At 45.5% G+C, this 18,427-nt stretch overlaps 1 protein-coding gene across 1 annotated transcript in view; it reads left to right on the top strand.

The window, feature by feature from the left end:
* Positions 1 to 18,427, top strand: part of LOC121843350 (ephrin type-A receptor 3-like) — a 41,805-nt gene that overhangs the window by 9,001 nt on the left and 14,377 nt on the right. Inside the window, exons 2-5 of the mRNA XM_042312966.1 lie at positions 3,840 to 3,901; positions 4,726 to 4,935; positions 12,290 to 12,439; positions 13,589 to 13,782. Of these exons, the coding sequence (XP_042168900.1) occupies positions 3,851 to 3,901; positions 4,726 to 4,935; positions 12,290 to 12,439; positions 13,589 to 13,782 (605 nt within the window). The 5' untranslated portion in view covers positions 3,840 to 3,850. The remainder of the gene's footprint in view (positions 1 to 3,839; positions 3,902 to 4,725; positions 4,936 to 12,289; positions 12,440 to 13,588; positions 13,783 to 18,427) is intronic.

An 18,427-nucleotide genomic window follows, 5' to 3' on the forward strand; every position in this document is an offset into this window, starting at 1 on the left:
ATCTTGGCCAGATCGCAGCTGTAAATGAGAACTTGTTCTCAACTGGCCTACCTGGTTCAATCAAGGTGAAATAAAAATTAAAAATAGTAATTGATGACACTGTATTCTATAAGAGGTGCTGGTACTCCAGCAGTAGAAAATGAAAGGTGCTGGTTGTGGTAAGGTTTAAACACTGCTCTGACCACACCTAGTCTTGTTTTACTCACCATTAAATTGCAAGCAGTTTGTGAGGGAGCCAGTTTTATTAATTGAAGTTTATTCTTCCAACGAGGGTTATAAATGTGTTTCTTTTTACAGCAGGTTCCATCATCCCCTACCTCTGACAGATCTGGAAATGAGTTCTGCGTTGCCAGATGTGGAATTTGACTTTGATACATTTACAATGTGCGTGACAGACAGAGGGAGAGGGGGATGGAGAGAGATGGAGAGAGGGATGGAGAGAGAGGGAGAGAGGGATGGGGAGAGATGGAGAGAGGGGGATGGGGAGAGAGATGGGGAGAGGGGGATGGGGAGAGATGGAGAGAGATGGAGAGAGGGATGGAGAGAGATGGAGAGGGGGATGGAGAGAGATGGAGAGAGAGGGAGAGGGGGATGGAGAGAGATGGAGAGAGGGGGATGGAGAGAGAGGGAGAGAGGGATGGGGAGAGATGGAGAGAGGGGGATGGGGAGAGAGATGGGGAGAGGGGGATGGGGAGAGATGGAGAGAGATGGAGAGAGATGGAGAGAGGGATGGAGAGAGATGGAGAGGGGGATGGAGAGAGATGGAGAGAGAGAGAGATGGAGAGAGGGATGGAGAGAGAGGGAGAGAGGGGGATGGAGAGAGGGGTGGGGAGAGAGATGGGGAGAGGGGGATGGGGAGAGATGGAGAGAGGGATGGAGAGAGATGGAGAGGGGGATGGAGAGAGATGGAGAGAGGGATGGAGAGAGATGGAGAGAGGGATGGGGAGAGATGGAGAGAGGGATGGGGAGAGATGGAGAGGGGGATGGAGAGAGATGGAGAGAGGGATGGAGAGAGGGATGGGGAGAGATGGAGAGAGATGGGAGAGGGATGGAGAGAGATGGAGAGAGGGATGGGGAGAGATGGAGAGGGGGATGGGGAGAGAGGGAGAGGGGGATGGGGAGAGAGGGAGAGGGGAGGGGATGGGGAGAGAGGAGATGGGGGATGGAGAGAGATGGAGAGAGGGATGGAGGAGATGGAGAGGGGGATGGGAGAGATGGAGAGAGATGGAGAGAGATGGAGGAGGGATGGGGAGAGATGGAGAGGGATGGGATGGGGAGGATGGAGAGAGATGGAGAGGGATGGAGAGAGATGGAGAGAGATGGAGAGAGGGATGGGGAGAGGGATGGAGAGGATGGAGAGAGATGGAGAGAGATGGAGAGAGATGGAGAGAGGGATGGGGAGAGATGGAGAGAGGGATGGAGAGAGAGGGAGAGGGGGATGGAGAGAGATGGAGAGAGGGATGGAGAGAGAGGGAGAGGGGATGGGAGAGATGGAGAGAGGGATGGGGAGAGATGGAGAGAGGGATGGGGAGAGATGGAGAGAGGGATGGGGAGAGATGGAGAGAGATGGAGAGAGGGATGGAGAGAGATGGAGAGAGGGATGGGGAGAGATGAGAGAGGGATGGGGGGATGGAGAGAGATGGAGAGATGGGAGAGATGGAGAGAGATGGAGAGAGGGATGGGGAGAGATGTAGAGAGGGATGGAGAGAGATAGAGAGAGATGGAGAGAGGGATGGGGAGAGTGCAGGAGAGCGATAGATAGAGAGAGAGAGAGTGAGAAAGCAAAAGAGAGAGCGCGGGAGGGAGGGATGAAAGGGTGAAAAGTGGAACGCATTTCCATCTGACACACACCTGTCGTGTCACCTGTGCTGTTCATTTGACCCCGGCTGATTTAAAGTCATACCTGTCATGACACCAGTGCTGTTCATTTGACCCCGGCTGATTTAAAGTCATACCTGTCATGACACCGGTGCTGTTCATTTGACCCCGGCTGATTTAAAGTCATACCTGTCATGACACCGGTGCTGTTCATTTGACCCGGCTGATTTAAAGTCATACCTGTCATGACACCGGTGCTGTTCATTTGACCCCGGCTGATTTAAAGTCATACCTGTCATGACACTGGTGCTGTTCATTTGACCCTGGCTGATTTAAAGTCATACCTGTCATGACACCAGTGCTGTTCATTTGACCCCGGCTGATTTAAAGTCATACCTGTCATGACACTGGTGCTGTTCATTTGACCCTGGCTGATTTAAAGTCATACCTGTTATGACACCAGTGCTGTTCATTTGACTACGGCTGATTTAAAGTCATACCTGTCATGACACTGGTGCTGTTCATTTGACCCTGGCTGATTTAAAGTCATAGCTGTTATGACACCAGTGCTGTTCATTTGACCCTGATTTAAGTCATACCTGTTGACCCGGCTGATTTAAAGTCATACCTGTCATGACACCAGTGCTGTTCATTTGACCCCGGCTGATTTAAAGTCATACCTGTCATGACACAGTGCTGTTCATTTGACCCCGGCTGATTTAAAGTCATACCTGTCATGACACCGGTGCTGTTCATTTGACCCCGGCTGATTTAAAGTCATACCTGTCATGACACTGGTGCTGTTCATTTGACCCTGGCTGATTTAAAGTCATACCTGTCATGACACCGGTGCTGTTCATTTGACCCCGGCTGATTTAAAGTCATACCTGTCATGACACTGGTGCTGTTCATTTGACGCTGGCTGATTTAAAGTCATACCTGTTATGACACCAGTGCTGTTCATTTGACTACGGCTGATTTAAGTCATACCTGTCGTGACACCAGTGCTGTTAATTTGACCCGGCTGATTTAAAGTCATACCTGTTATGACACCAGTGCTGTTCATTTGACTACGGCTGATTTAAGTCATACCTGTCGTGACACCAGTGCTGTTAATTTGACCCGGCTGATTTAAAGTCATAACTGTCGTGACACCAGTGCTGTTCGTGTGACCCCGGCTGATTTAAAGTCATACCTGTCGTGACACCAGTGCTATTCATGTGACTACGGCTGATTTAAAGTCATACCTGTCGTGACACCAGTGCTGTTCATGTGACTACGGTTGATATAAAGTCATACCTGTTGTGACACCAGTGCTATTCATGTGACTACGGCTGATTTAAAGTCATACCTGTCGTGACACCAGTGCTATTCATGTGACTACGGCTGATATAAAGTCATACCTGTCGTGACACCAGTGCTATTCATGTGACTACGGTTGATATAAAGTCATACCTGTCGTGACACCAGTGCTATTCATGTGACTACGGCTGATATAAAGTCATACCTGTCGTGACACCAGTGCTGTTCATGCGTGACACCAGTGCTGTTCCCCGGCTGATTTAAAGTAATTTCCCCCTCGTTTCTATCTGTTTTAAACCTTGCTCTTGTCTGGTTTGCTCTGGTATGATCTGCTCTGGTCTAGTGAATCAGAACCAGATGATAACACTACCGTTTTATTGTAACTCTCTACTGATGCTGGAATAAAGATGTCCCACTCTGACAGGTGACCCTGTGGACCTGTACCCTCAGCCCTGCATGGGCTCTTTCATCCTGCCTGGAGGAAGTACTGCTGAACCCTGTGTGTGTGTGTGTGTGTGTGTGTGTGTCGGTGCGTGCGTGTGTCGGTGTGTGCCTGTGTGTGTGTGTGTGTGTGTGTGTGTGTGTGTGTGTGTGTGTGTGTGTGTGTGTGTGTGTGTGTGTGTGTGTGTGTGTGTGTGTGTGTGTGTGTGTGTGTGTGTGCATGTGTTTTGCCAAATCGGAATTATTCTCTAATCTGGTAGTTTGTCTCTTCTCTCCAGGTAAACCTGTGATGATAGTGACTGAATACATGGAAAATGGATCCTTGGACAGCTTTCTGAAAGTGAGTTTAAAATATTGCACAGCTAAATGAATTATCTTCACACTATCTTAATGCTTTCTACGCTGGCCTATGGAGTTATGCATTCCACTCTAACTAACCAGAAACTCTGGCTTACTGAAATTAGCCAAAGCAAAACATCAAACCAACGTCAGAACAACATTAAATCAACATGAGCAGACAGGAGTGTGTGTGTAGGTCCCGTTTTAGCAGTTTTCCACATGTGCCTGTGTGTCTGCACAGCATCCCTTCAGATGGAAAATGGAGTAATTGCAACCTTCTCTAGCTATTTCCTCTGGTTGTAGAGTGGCCTGGCTTTTATCACTGAGAACTGTCATACAACACACACACAACACACACACAGTCATCCCTCTCCTCCACACCACATTACTGTACCTCATGTTTGTGTTATGACTATATGAATGTAGCAGCTTTGATCCGACTCTGCTTGTCTCTACCAGGTGGTCTGGGCTTCATATAGTGCCCGGGAAAACACCATCTATTTGGTCAAAGGCTCTGGCATAATGTTGTCAGGCCTATATGGTTGTGAGATTGTACAATTCACCTTGAAATGAGCAAGTTAATGTCAGAGGTGATCTAAAAGGTTCATGTAATTGGTTTGGATGTTGATATATGAATGTTCCTCTGTATTTCTTACAAACAGAAAGGTCATATTCATTCTGTTTATCAATCCAGTGGCGTCTGTTTTTAGAGGTATGACATTCCACCTGTGACTGATTCTGTCTCTGTCTCTCTCTTTTGCTCTCTTTCTCTCCCTCCCCTCCTCTCTCATCACCCCCTCTTCCTCCTCTGCCTCCCCCTTCTAGAAACATGATGCCCAGTTTACTGGTATCCAGTTGGTGGGCATGCTGCGTGGCATCGCGTCGGGCATGAGGTACCTGTCTGACATGGGTTACGTCCACAGGGATCTGGCCGCTCGTAATATCCTGGTGAACAGCAACCTGGTGTGTAAGGTGTCTGACTTCGGCCTGTCCAGAGTCCTGGAGGACGACCCCGAGGCAGCTTACACCACACGGGTAAGACAAGGTGGTCGGGTTTATCAATGACATACGATGGGTTTAATAGTTGTTTCTGACAGAGACAGGACACTATTTGATATTTTATTAGGATCCCCATTAGCTGTTGTGATAGAAGCAGCTACTCTTCCTGGGGTCCACACAGAACATGAAACATGACATAATACAGAACATCAATAGACAAGAACAGCTCAAGGTCAGAACTAGATTTTAAAAAACAAATTTTGGGAGTGTGCCATATAAGAACAACCTCTGTCCATAACCATGGTGCCTAATAGTGAGTGGACACGTTGCTGTGGTCAGAGAGAAAGATTATCACTGTCAGACATAGCTGAACTGACTGACCTCTGTCTCAGGTTTCCACAGAAGGGCATTGTCTCCCTCTCTCTATCTCTCCCTCCCTTCTTTCTGTTGATCTATCTCCCCCTTGCCAGCCTTATCACTGAATACATGCCGTCCATGAGACAAATCACCTCATATGTCACATACGTAGGCACACACACACACAAACTCCTGACCTTGCAGCAGTGCAGAGGGAGGTAGCAGTACATCAATAAAAGCTGGGTGAGATAACGCTAACATGAATTCACAATAAGCCTTTTGTTTGTGTTCTCCTGAAGGATCATGGGAAAGGAATGACAAACCTACTAGATAAGCAATATCAAGAGGCCTTTGAGCCTAGTTTATCCAACCTATCTCCATCTATATGAAATACTGTGTGTGTGTGTGGTCACCTTGTGGCCTAACATTAGTATGTAGGGCTCTAAACTCTGTGTAATAACAGCTTCAGACCCCATGTTAAATAAACACTCACAGAGCTATTACTTCACTCCCTAAAATCTGCTAATACACTTCCCCTAATGTGTCACTAGTAATAGAGCTGAGTTCTCATCCACTCAACGGTCACATAAATGTATCAGACCCAGCAGGCCGTTCTCTCTCCCTCCCTCTTCTGTCAGACCACTCTGCTGTTCCATGAGCCCCCTCCTGTCTGTCTGTGTCTCACTGGTGTCATACTCTACCGTCATTATAGGTATAATCCTTCATTTCATGAGGCTGGCTGTGTTTATGTACACTCACCAGGGATTCAAGGGAGCAGAAGTGGATTTATTTTGTGTGTGTGTGTTTGCGTGCTTACTTGCATGTGTGTGTGTGTGTGTGTGAGGGAAGAGGTGGTTTGTTTTCTGAGGGCTTTGTGTTTAGAGAGAGCTGGCCAGGAGTTGTGTGACTTGGCCAGGAGGTCCGTTAGCTTTGGCTCCTCTCCTCTTTTCTTTTACTCTCCTCCGCTGGCCTGACGCAGGCCAAGCCTTGAGTAAGTCCAGCAGCCCCTGAGTGTAGACACCGAGCAGGAGAAACACAGGGTCAGCCCACAGGCTCCCTCTCAACATCTCTTCCCTCTCTCTCTTACTCTATTGCCTTTTCCCTCTCCCCCAGGAAGAAACACAGTGAGGATGAAACAAATGGAACAAGGCTGTGTAGTTCTGGAGGCTGAGGGCACAACATAAACCCCTCTCTTTGTCAAATCAAATCCAATCAAATTTTATTTGTCACATACACATGGTTAGCAGATGTTAATGCGAGTGTAGCGAAATGCTTGTGCTTCTAGTTCCGACAATGCAGTAATAACCAACGAGTAATCTAGCTAACAATTCCACAACTACTACCTTATACACACAAGTGTAAAGGGATAAAGAATATGTACATAAAGATATATGAGTGAGTGATGGTACAGAACGGCATAGGCAAGATACAGTAGATGGTATAGAGTACAGTATATACATATGAGATGAGTAATGTAGGGTATGTAAACATAAAGTGGCATAGTTTAAAGTGGCTAGTGATACATGTATTACATAAGGATGCAGTAGATGGTATAGAGGACAGTATATACATATACATATGAGATGAGTAATGTAGGGTATGTAAACATTATATTAAGTGGCATTGTTTAAAGTGGCTAGTGATACATTTTTACATCAATTTCCATCAATTTCCATTATTAAAGTGGCTGGAGTTGAGTCAGTGTGTTGGCAGCAGCCACTCAATGTTAGTGCTGGCTGTTTAACAGTCTGATGGCCTTGAGATAGAAGCTGTTTTTCAGTCTCTCGGTCCCTGCTTTGATGCACCTGTTCTGACCTCGCCTTCTGGATGATAGCGGGGTGAACAGGCAGTGGCTCGGATGGTTGTTGTCCTTGATGATCTTTATGGCCTTCCTGTGACATCGGGTGGTGTAGGTGTCCTGGAGGGCAGGTAGTTTTCCCCTGGTGATGCGTTGTGCAGACCTCACTACCCTCTGGAGAGCCTTACGGTTGTGGAGAGCCGTACAGTTGAGCAGTTGCCATACCAGGCGGTGATACAGCCCGACAGGATGCTCTCGATTGTGCATCTGTAGAAGTTTGTGAGTGCTTTTGGTGACAAGCCGAATTTCTTCAGCCTCCTGAGGTTGAAGAGGTGCTGCTGCGCCTTCTTCACAACACTGTCTGTGTGGGTGGACCATTTCAGTTTGTCCGTGATGTGTACGCTGAGGAACTTAAAACTTACTACCCTCTCCACTACTGTTCCGTCGATGTGGATAGGGGGTGCTCCCTCTGCTGTTTCCTGAAGTCCACAATCATCTCCTTTGTTTTGTTGACCTGGAGTGTGAGGTTATTTTCCGAGGGCCCTCACCTCCTCCCTGTAGGCCGTCTCGTCGTTGTTGGTAATCAAGCCTACCACTGTAGTGTAGTCTGCAAACTTGATGATTGAGTTGGAGGCGTGCATGGCCACGTAGTCGTGGGTGAATAGGGAGTACAGGAGAGGGCTCAGAACGCACCCTTGTGGGGCCCCAGTGTTGAGGATCAGCGGGCTGGAGATGTTGTTACCTACCCTCACCACCTGGGGCGGCCCGTCAGGAAGTCCAGTACCCAGTTGCACAGGGCGGGGTTGAGACCCAGGGTCTCGAGTTTGATGATGAGTTTGGATGGTTCTATGGTGTTAAATGCTGACCTGTAGTCGATGAACAGCATTCTCACATAGGTATTCCTCTTGTCCAGATGGGTTAGGGCAGTGTGCAGTGTGGTTGCGATTGCGTTGTCTGTGGACCTATTGGGGCGGTAAGCAAATTGGAGTGGGTCTAGGTGTCAGGTAGGGTGGAGGTGATATGGTCCTTGACTAGTCTCTCAAAGCACTTCACGATGACGGAAGTGAGTGCTACGGAGCGGTAGTCGTTTAGCTCGGTTACCTTAGCTTTCTTGGGAACAGGAACAATGGTGGCCCTCTTGAAGCATGTGGGAACAGGAGTCTGGGATAAGGATTGATTGAATATGTCCGTAAACACACCAGCCAGCTGGTCTGCGCATGCTCTGAGGACGTGGCTGGGGATGTCGTCTGGTCCTGCAGCCTTGCGAGGGTTAACACGTTTAAATGTTTTACTCACGTCGGCTGCAGTGAAGGAGAGTCTGCAGGTTTTGGTTGCGGGCCGTGTCAATGGCACTGTATTGTCCTCAAAGCGGGCAAAGAAGTTATTTAGTCTGTCTGGGAGCAAGACATCGTGGTCCGTGACGGGGCTGGTTTTCTTTTTGTAATCCGTGATTGACTGTAGACCCTGCCACATACTTTGTGTCTGAGCCGTTGAATTGCAACTCTACTTTGTCTCTATACTGACACTTAGCTTGTTTGATTGCCTTGCGGAGGGAATAGCTACACTGTTTGTATTTGGTCATGTTTCCGGTCACCTTGCCCTGGTTAAAAGCAGTGGTTTGCGCTTTCAGCCTCAAGCGAATGCTGCCATCAATCCACGGTTTCTGGTTTGGGAATGTTTTAATCGTTGCTGTGGGTATAACGTTGCCGATGCACTTTCTTATGAACTCGCTCACTGAATCAGCGTATTCGTCAATGTTGTTGTCGGACGCAATGCGGAACATATCCCAGTCCATGTGATCGAAGCAGTCCTGAAGCGTGGAATCAGATTGGTCGGACCAGCGTTGAACAGACCTACCTCTCCTTCCTCTCTCTCCTCTCTCTTTATATCCACGTTCATGTCAAACCTAACCTAAAACAAATCATGAAATCATGAATGCACATCATCAACAGAATCACAGTTACACACATATCGCTTTCACTATTTGATGAGTTGATGAATTAATAGAAATGTGATGACTGGGCATGGAAATACTTTCATTGTGATCTCAATTCAATTCAATTCAAGGGCTTTATTGGCATGGGAAACATGTGTTAACATTGCCAAAGCAAGTGAGGTAGATAATATATAAAGTGAATATATAAAGTGAAATAAACAATAAAAATTAACAGTAAACATCACACATACAGAAGTTTCAAAACAATAAAGACATTACAAATGTCATATATATATATATATATATATATATATATATATATATACAGTGTTTTAACAATGTACAAATGGTAAAGGACACAAGATAAAATAAATAAGCATAGATATGGGTTGTATTTACAATGGTGTGTGTTCTTCACTGGTTGCCCTTTTCTCGTGGCAACAGGTCACAAATCTTGCTGCTGTGATGGCACACTGTGGAATTTCACCCAGTAGATATGGGAGTTTTTCAAAATTGGATTTGTTTTCGAATTCTTTGTGGATCTGTGTAATCTGAGGGAAATATGTCTCTCTAATATGGTCATACATTGGGCAGGAGGTTAGGAAGTGCAGCTCAGTTTCCACCTCATTTTGTGGACAGTGAGCACATAGCCTGTCTTCTCTTGAGAGCATGTCTGCCTACGGCGGCCTTTCTCAATAGCAAGGCTATGCTCACTGAGTCTGTACATAGTCAAAGCTTTCCTTAATTTTGGGTCAGTCACAGTGGTCAGGTATTCTGCCGCTGTGTACTCTCTGTGTAGGGCCAAATATCATTCTAGTTTGCTCTGTGTTTTTGTTAATTCTTTCCAATGTGTCAAGTAATTATCTTTTTTGTTTTCTCATGATTTGGTTGGGTCTAATTGTGCTGCTGTCCTGGGGCTCTGTGGGGTGTGTTTGTGTTTGTGAACAGAGCCCCAGGACCAGCTTGCTTAGGGACTCTTCTCCAGGGTCATCTCTCTGTAGGTGATGGCTTTGTTGTGGAAGGTTTGGGAATCGCTTCCTTTTAGGTGGTTATAGAATTTAACGGCTCTTTTCTGGATTTTGATAATTAGTGGGTATCGGCCTAATTCTCCTCTGCATGCATTATTTGGTGTTCTACGTTGTACACAGAGGATATTTTTGCAGAATTCTGCGTGCAGAGTCTCAATTTGGTGTTTGTCCCATTTTGTGAAGTCTTGTTGGTGAGCGGACCCCAGACCTCACAACCATAAAGGGCAATGGGCTCTATGACTGATTCAAGTATTTTTAGCCAAATCCTAATTGGTATGTTGAAATTTATGTTCCTTTTGATGGCATAGAATGCCCTTCTTGCCTTGTCTCTCAGATCGTTCACAGCTTTGTGGAAGTTACCTGTGGCGCTGATGTTTAGGCCAAGGTATGTATAGTTTTTGTGTGCTCTAGGGCAACAGTGTCTAGATGGAATTTGTATTTGTGGTCCTGGTGACTGGACCTTTTTGGAACACCATTATTTTGGTCTTACTGAGATTTACTGTCAGGGCCCAGGTCTGACAGAATCTGTGCATAAGATCTAGGTGCTGCTGTAGGCCCTCCTTGGTTGGTGACAGAAGCACCAGATCATCAGCAAACAGCAGACATTTGACTTCGGATTCTAGTAGGGTGAGGCCGGGTGCTGCAGACTTTTCTAGTGCCCGCGCCAATTCGTTGATATATATGTTGAAGAGGGTGGGGCTTAAGCTGCATCCCTGTCTAACCCCACGACCCTGTGTAAAGAAATTTGTGTGTTTTTTGCCAATTTTAACCGCACACTTGTTGTTTGTGTACATGGATTTTATAATGTTGTAGGTTTTACCCCCAACACCACTTTCCATCAGTTTGTATAGCAGACCCTCATGCCAAATTGAGTCGAAGGTTTTTTTTGAAATCAACAAAGCATGAGAAGACTTTGCCTTTGTTTTGGTTTGTTTGGTTGTCAATTAGGGTGTGCAGGGTGAATACATGGTCTGTTGTACGGTAATTTGGTAAAAAGCCAATTTGACATTTGCTCAGTACATTGTTTTCATTGAGGAAGTGTACGAGTCTGCTGTTAATGATAATGCAGAGGATTTTCCCAAGGTTACTGTTGACGCATATTCCACGGTAGTTATTTGGGTCAAATTTGTCTCCACTTTTGTGGATTGGGGTGATCAGTCCTTGGTTCCAAATATTGGGGAAGATGCCAGAGCTAAGGATGATGTTAAAGAGTTTTAGTATAGCCAATTGGAATTTGTTGTCTGTATATTTGATCATTTCATTGAGGATACCATCAACACCACAGGCCTTTTGGGTTGGAGGGTTTTTATTTTGTCCTGTAACTCATTCAATGTAATTGGAGAATCCAGTGGGTTCTGGTAGTCTTTAAAAGTTGATACTAAGATCTGTATTTGATCATGTATATGTTTTTGCTCTTCTTTGTTATAGAGCCAAAAAGATTGGAGAAGTGGTTTACCCATACATCTCCATTTTGGATAGATAATTCTTCATGTTGTTGTTTGTTTAGTGTTTTCCAATTTTCCCAGAAGTGGTTAGAGTCTATGGATTCTTCAATTACATTGAGCTGATTTCTGACATGCTGTTCCTTCTTTTCCGTAGTGTATTTCTGTATTGTTTTAGTGATTCACCATAGTGAAGGCGTAGACTCAGGTTTTCCGGGTCTCTATGTTTTTGGTTGGACAGGTTTCTCAATTTCTTTCTTAGATTTTTGCATTCTTCATCAAACCATTTGTCATTGTTGTTAATTTTCTTCGGTTTTCTATTTGAGATTTTTAGATTTGATAGGGAAGCTGAGAGGTCAAATATACTGTTGAGATTTTCTACTGCCAAGTTTACACCTTCACTATTACAGTGGAACGTTTGACCCAGGAAATTGTCTAAAAGGGATTGAATTTGTTGTTGCCTAATTGTTTTTTTGTAGGTTTCCAAACTGCATTCCTTCCATCTATAGCATTTCTTAATGTTACTCAGTTCCTTTGGCTTTGATGCCTCATGATTGAGTATTGCTCTTTTAAGTAGACTGTGATTTTGCTGTGGTCTGATAGGGGTGTCAGTGGGCTGACTGTGAACGCTCTGAGAGACTCTGGGTTGAGGTCAGTGATAAAGTAGTCTACAGTACTACTGCCAAGAGATGAGCTATAGGTGTACCTACCATAGGAGTCCCCTCGAAGCCTACCATTGACTATGTACATACCCAGCGTGTGATCTCTCTCTCTCTCTCTCTCTCTCTGTCTCTCTCTCTCTCTCTCTCTCTCTCTCTCTCTCTCTCAGGGAGGTAAGATCCCTATCAGGTGGACAGCTCCAGAGGCCATCTCCTACAGGAAGTTCACCTCGGCCAGCGATGCCTGGAGCTACGGTATCGTGCTCTGGGAAGTGATGTCATACGGGGAGCGGCCTTACTGGGAGATGTCCAATCAGGACGTGAGTATGCAACCGTTGCCAGGGTGACCTAATGAACTTCCTGCTAAGAGAGGAAGTGATGCGTAGAGCGTCTAGGTGGAAGACTGAGTCTGAAGCCTGATGGTCTGATGGCCTGAACCAGAAATACAGCATTGTCACCTGAGAAGATTTAAGGGGGCTTTTTTGGCATGGAAACATATGTTTACATTGCCAAAGCAAGTGAAATAGATAGTGAAATAAACAATAAAATGAACAGTAAACATTATTCTCACAAAGTTCCAAAAGAATAAAGACATTTGAAATGCCATATTATGTCTAAATAGTGTTGTAACAATGTGCAAATAGTTAAAGTAAATATGGTTTGTATTTACAATAGTGTTTGTTCTTCACTGGTTGCCATTTTCTTGTGGAAACAGGTCATAAATCTTGCTGCTGTGATGGCACACTGTGGTATTTCCCCCAATAGATATGGGAGTTTATCAAAATTAGATTTGTTTTCAAATTCTTTGTGGGTCTGTGTAATCTGAGGGAAATATGTGTCTCTAATATGGTCATACATTTGGCAGGAGGTTAGGAAGTGCAGCTCAGTTTCCACCTCATTTTGTGAGCAGTGTGCACCTGCCCCCCTAGTCTTCTCCTGAGAACCATGTCTGCCTTTGTCGGCCTTTCTCAATAGCAAGGCTATGCTCACTGAGTCTATGCATAGTCAAAGCTTTCCTTAAGTTTGGGTCAGTCACAGTGGTCAGGTATTCTGCCACTGTGTACTCTCTGTTTAGGGCCAAATAGCATTCTAGTTTGCTCTGTTTTTTTGTAAATTCTTTCCAATGTGTCAAGTAATTATCTTTTTATTTTCTCATGATTTGGTTGGGTCTATTGTGTTGCTGTCCTGGGGCTCTGTGGGTTCTGTTTGTGTTTGTGAACAGGTGACTAGCTTGCTTAGGGGACTCTTTTCCAGGTTCATCTCTCTGTAGGTGATGGCTTTGTTATGGAAGGTTTGGGAATCGCTTCGTCTCTTTTCTGGATTTTGATCATTAGCGGGTGTCGGCCTAATTCTGCTCTGCATGTATTATTTGGTGTTTTACATTGTACACAGAGGATATTTGAACAGAATTCTGCATGCAGAGTCTCAATTTGGTGTCTCTATCTCTCTCTCTCTTTCCCTCCCTCCAGGTGATCAAAGCGGTGGATGAGGGCTACAGACTGCCTCCTCCTATGGACTGTCCTGCAGCTCTGTACCAGCTGATGTTGGACTGCTGGCAGAAGGAGAGGAACAACAGACCCAAGTTTGAACAGATCGTCAGCATCCTGGATAAACTCATACGCAACCCTGGGAGCCTGAAGATCACAGCCAACACCTCATCCAGGTACTATACACATCTACATTTAACCTTCAAGCTCTCAACCCTGACCTCTGAATCTCAACCTGGCAGCCAACATCTCATCCAGGTAATATACAGGTCTGAACTGAACAGCTAGCTGTACGCTGTTGTATTAATAAAGTGTTAGACAAGGCTACGTCTTTCTCATCCGCTCAACACCCACACACCTGCCCCCTAACTTACACCTGCCCCCTAACTTACACCTGCCCCCTAACTTACACCTGCCCCCTAACTTACACCTGCCCCCTAACTTACACCTGCCCCCTAACTTACACCTGCCCCTCTAACTTACACCTGCCTCTAACTTACACCTGCCCCCTAACTTACACCTGGCCCCCTAACTTACACCTGGCCCCCTAACTTACACCTGCCCCTAACTTACACCTGCCCCCTAACTTACACCTGGCCCCCTAACTTACACCTGCCCCCTAACTTACACCTGGCCCCCTAACTTACACCTAGCCCCTAACTTACACCTGGCCCCCTAACTTACACCTGGCCCCCTAACTTACACCTGGCCCCCTAACTTACACCTGCCCTTCTCTGCTCCTCTCCCACGCACCTGGCTCAACACGGATGGACACCAGACATATCTGTTCCCCACACATCTCCCAAGGCATTATGGGTCACGGCACATCCTGCCCGTTAGTGACAGCAGCGACAGGAAACACTGCCCTCCACCCTGGGACTCATTTATCCCTCCCTCGCTTTTAGTGTTTCCTTCTCTCGCATTTAGTGTTTCCTTCTCTTTCATTTAGTGTTTCCTTCTCTCGCTTTCTGTCAGACAGAACTCTGTTGGCCTATTACAATGTTACTGGTGACTTGAAAAGGAGGAGGATGGGAGACCCACGGTATAGGAGCGGAACGCACAAAGTGTCTTTCAAAAATCGTCAAAGAATCATTATTTTAACCTAAAGTATTTAATAAAGACATTTATAGTGCAATATTATGTGGAATGGGAATGAGAGGGCTACTTACACCGTGTTGGAAAGGGAACACCACAGTGATTGAATATTGGTATGAGGCATGAGATAAGGTGTTCAGAGGCTTGACCAGTGCAGGGCAGGATTTGACCCGGGAAGACAAAAAACACACTACACAGTTAGACTAAGAATGCTAAGCATGAGTTAGTCTAAGCAAGGAGTAAAATCATTGGTTTGTAATAATGTGATTGACTCTACAGTCAGGAGACTTAACTGTAAATACAAATAGCAGATACATTCCATTACAGCTGCGCCATGTTTCTCCATGAAGTTAAACTCAGACATCTCAAAATTCACAAAGTCAAACACAAGACTGCGCATCTCGCCCACTTGACACATCAAAGTAGCCCAAGAAACGTTCCTGAATAAAGCCCTGATCATCCACATAACTGACAGCTGCAAACACACTGGTGGCACCATAGGTCCAAGAGCGGTAGGGCCATTTTTACCCCCTTTTTACCCCTCTGGACCCTATAAGACATGACAATGATTCATCAGTTTTAAAAAGGTTTATGATGTTTTTCCAAATCAGGTCACATGGTTTTAAAAACTCCTGGAAAAAACTCCTGGCCCTGGGGGTGAAAACCTCGTCAAACTGATGAAACTTTATACTTGCTCATATGAATTATATTTAGACTAGACTAGGCGGGGGGATTTCTACTACCCAGACACAGATCAACTGATAGACAGTAGAACTCACAGGGCTCAGCTTGCTTTATGCATGTTTGCATCATGCAGGCCAATGCAACTGTTGGCCTTATAAAACATTTACTTACATCTGTCATCGCTATTATGTGGATTGATTAATTACAGTTCATCTTTTTGATTGAAAACGTATAGGCAGCCTAGCCAGCACAACTTTGAATATAAACTACATTTGATCACCTTCACATTTTCTCCTGACACACAAATGGACTATAAATACACAACGTTACCAATTAGTCTACCCTGACCAGATGGACAGGGCGCATAGGCTGTATGCATCTGCTCTTATTAGTACCCTACAGTTGATCAGACTGAAAAATAGTCTCGTTTTCATCTCATACAGCATGTCAGAGTTCTAATGTTTAGGTGTAGCCTAGACTGCTGCAACATTTACGTCAAGAGTTTCTGCTTGTCTGTCCGGAGGGATTGTGTTCTTTGCTAAATAAACACCAGAGGAAAGTGGAAAGCCTACCTGAGCGCGAGCGAAAGAAATCTAACTTTTAATGGAGGATGCGATGGAAGCTATCAAATCATTCTGAATTGATTTTGACATCCCAGAAAGGACAGTTGAAAGTTCCATATGTTCAGCAAGTAAAGCATCGTGACGTACCATTACCGCTGCTAACTCCTTGTAGTTGTCCTTGTTAGAGGAACTTTCCCTCTCGTTGTGTCCTCTAAAGCCAATTCTTGCCCCAATACGCAGTGGTGTTGATAAGCCGCTTGAGAACATCCCTGTTTCCTCTTTCTTTCTCGTTGTGTTGCGCAGTTTGAATACCTTCGTCATGATCGATGCAGCTTTTTCCCCAGAAGCTTCAATTTGATGTGGGCTCTCTGCTTTTGTTTTTCCGTTTAGCTGAATGATCAATGTTCTTCAGGTCACTGTACCCCCCTTTTGCCCGAGGCTCAGACCTTCCAAAAAGCAGGAAAGGCCAGCATTACAGGCGGCTTGATGAAAGGCTTCCTGTTAACCAGCTATACTTTTGATAACAATTGGTATTGAAGCCCTCACCTTTTCATCCCTTTTCATGAAACTGATCTCAGGCAGAGGTCGACCCTCAGTTTGAATTTGCACCTTTTACGCGAACCCCAAAGAGTGAAAGGGGTTCTTCAACAAAAAGTCAACAACATTTAAGGTAACATTGGCCGTGAAAACTGCGCACTTGAGCTGCTACTGAAGTTAGCAAGGCAAAGTGCAATTTATTTCAATAACTGGACACAATAATCTACCTCCTCTGCCTCCTGTAATTTGAGGAAACTCATTTGAATTTAATAATATATTTTTTTAAATGCTCAACTATCACTTCTCAGCCTCCATTAAATAATCTCACCAAGCTTCTCAACACATTGAACCCCCCATAATGCTCGGCGGCGCATCCCCAATACAACACACTACATTTATTCTCTGATCCTAATCCTATGATTGGATGGACAACTTGTCAGTTCATACTGCAAAATGCTTTGATTGGTTGGAGGTTGTCCTCTGGAAGTGGTCATAATTACCATGTATGTCTATGGAAGGGGCTGAGGCCTACAAGCATCCTAGGTTTTGTATTGAAGTCAATGTACCCAGAGGAGGACACAAGCTAGCTGTCCTCCGGCTTCACCATGGTGCTACCCCAGAGAGTACTGTTGAAGTTACTATAGACCTTCATTTTAAAACAGAGAGTTTTAATAAATTATTTGGTGACATATGAATATATTTAGTCTAGTTGTATCTAAACAGGATAACCTTTTCAGAGACTGATACTCTCTCTGCCTCTGTCACACGCTTCCCCTCTACTGGCCTATTACAATATTACTGATTTTGTCTCTACCTCGCCGTCCGACCAAGGTGCAAGACGTTACTGGATCTATCAAATATATAGAAACCACAAACTGAATCTCTCAAGATATCAACCCGATATTGAAATAGGGGCCTCATAGAAGGTGTTCCTCCACTTCTGTGAATGTGTTAGGCCATGATAGTAGTGTATAGGCCTATAGGGGAGAGCTGTTTGTATTATGTGCAGAGGTCTACAGGGGAGAGCATTTATTTTGTATGGGCAGACCCCTATAGGGGAGTGTAGTATTATCTTTACATTTTCAACATGCATTTTTACACCTGTTTGTGTATGGACCCAGTTGGTAGTAACATGGGCCAGACAAAGGTTGTCATAAACAACACTTCCTGCTTCCTGTGTGCACATGATGTTATGATCTCACTTCAACTGAACCTGTGTAGTCACTGGTCAGGCCTCAGACTAGCTCTCTCCCTCTTTCTCTCCCTAAACTGCCACACGTCCTGATTTTCCTCTTTTCTCTCACTCACTCCCTCTACAGTACATACTAATACACCTAATACTCATCTCTTTTCATTCTGTGTTTCCATCTCTTTGTTTTGACCACTGGGGAGGTCCAGGGGACTGAGGCGCTGGTGTAGAGTGGCCTTGGGCAGGCAAAGAAGGAGCAGGGAGGAGGGAGGACTGGAGCTATAGCTGGAACAGGGGTGGGGTAGTAGAGGGGGAGGCGATGGGGCAGTGGGTTGGTGGAACAGACGGTCCTGGTATTATGGAGACGTCGGAACTCATAATGTTGACTAATGATTTGTTAAGAAAGTGAAAATGGGTCCCTGGGAGTTTGCATGTCATTTTCCTGATTGGCTTTTAACACGGGGCTGAGTGCTGGGCGAGAGAGGTGGAAGGGGGTGGGGAGGCGATTTATGGCGATTAGTTTGTGTGTGTGTGTGTATGTATGTGTGTGTGTGTGGGGGGCGCACCGCAGGAGCAGCTGTGTTCGGGCTCACACACCTCATCTGTCTCTGGGCTGCCCTAGCTAATGGAGAGCCCATCCCCCACAGGCCCAGATCAAAGCCTGGGGCCAGAGTACACTGTCTGGAGGCCTTGGGGAGAGGGACCTGGGGTTAGAGTGCACTGTTTTGGGGGCCTGGGGAGAGGGACCTGGGG

Source organism: Oncorhynchus tshawytscha, unplaced genomic scaffold, assembly GCF_018296145.1.
Source record: "Oncorhynchus tshawytscha isolate Ot180627B unplaced genomic scaffold, Otsh_v2.0 Un_contig_4629_pilon_pilon, whole genome shotgun sequence".
Lineage (NCBI taxonomy): Eukaryota > Metazoa > Chordata > Actinopteri > Salmoniformes > Salmonidae > Oncorhynchus > Oncorhynchus tshawytscha.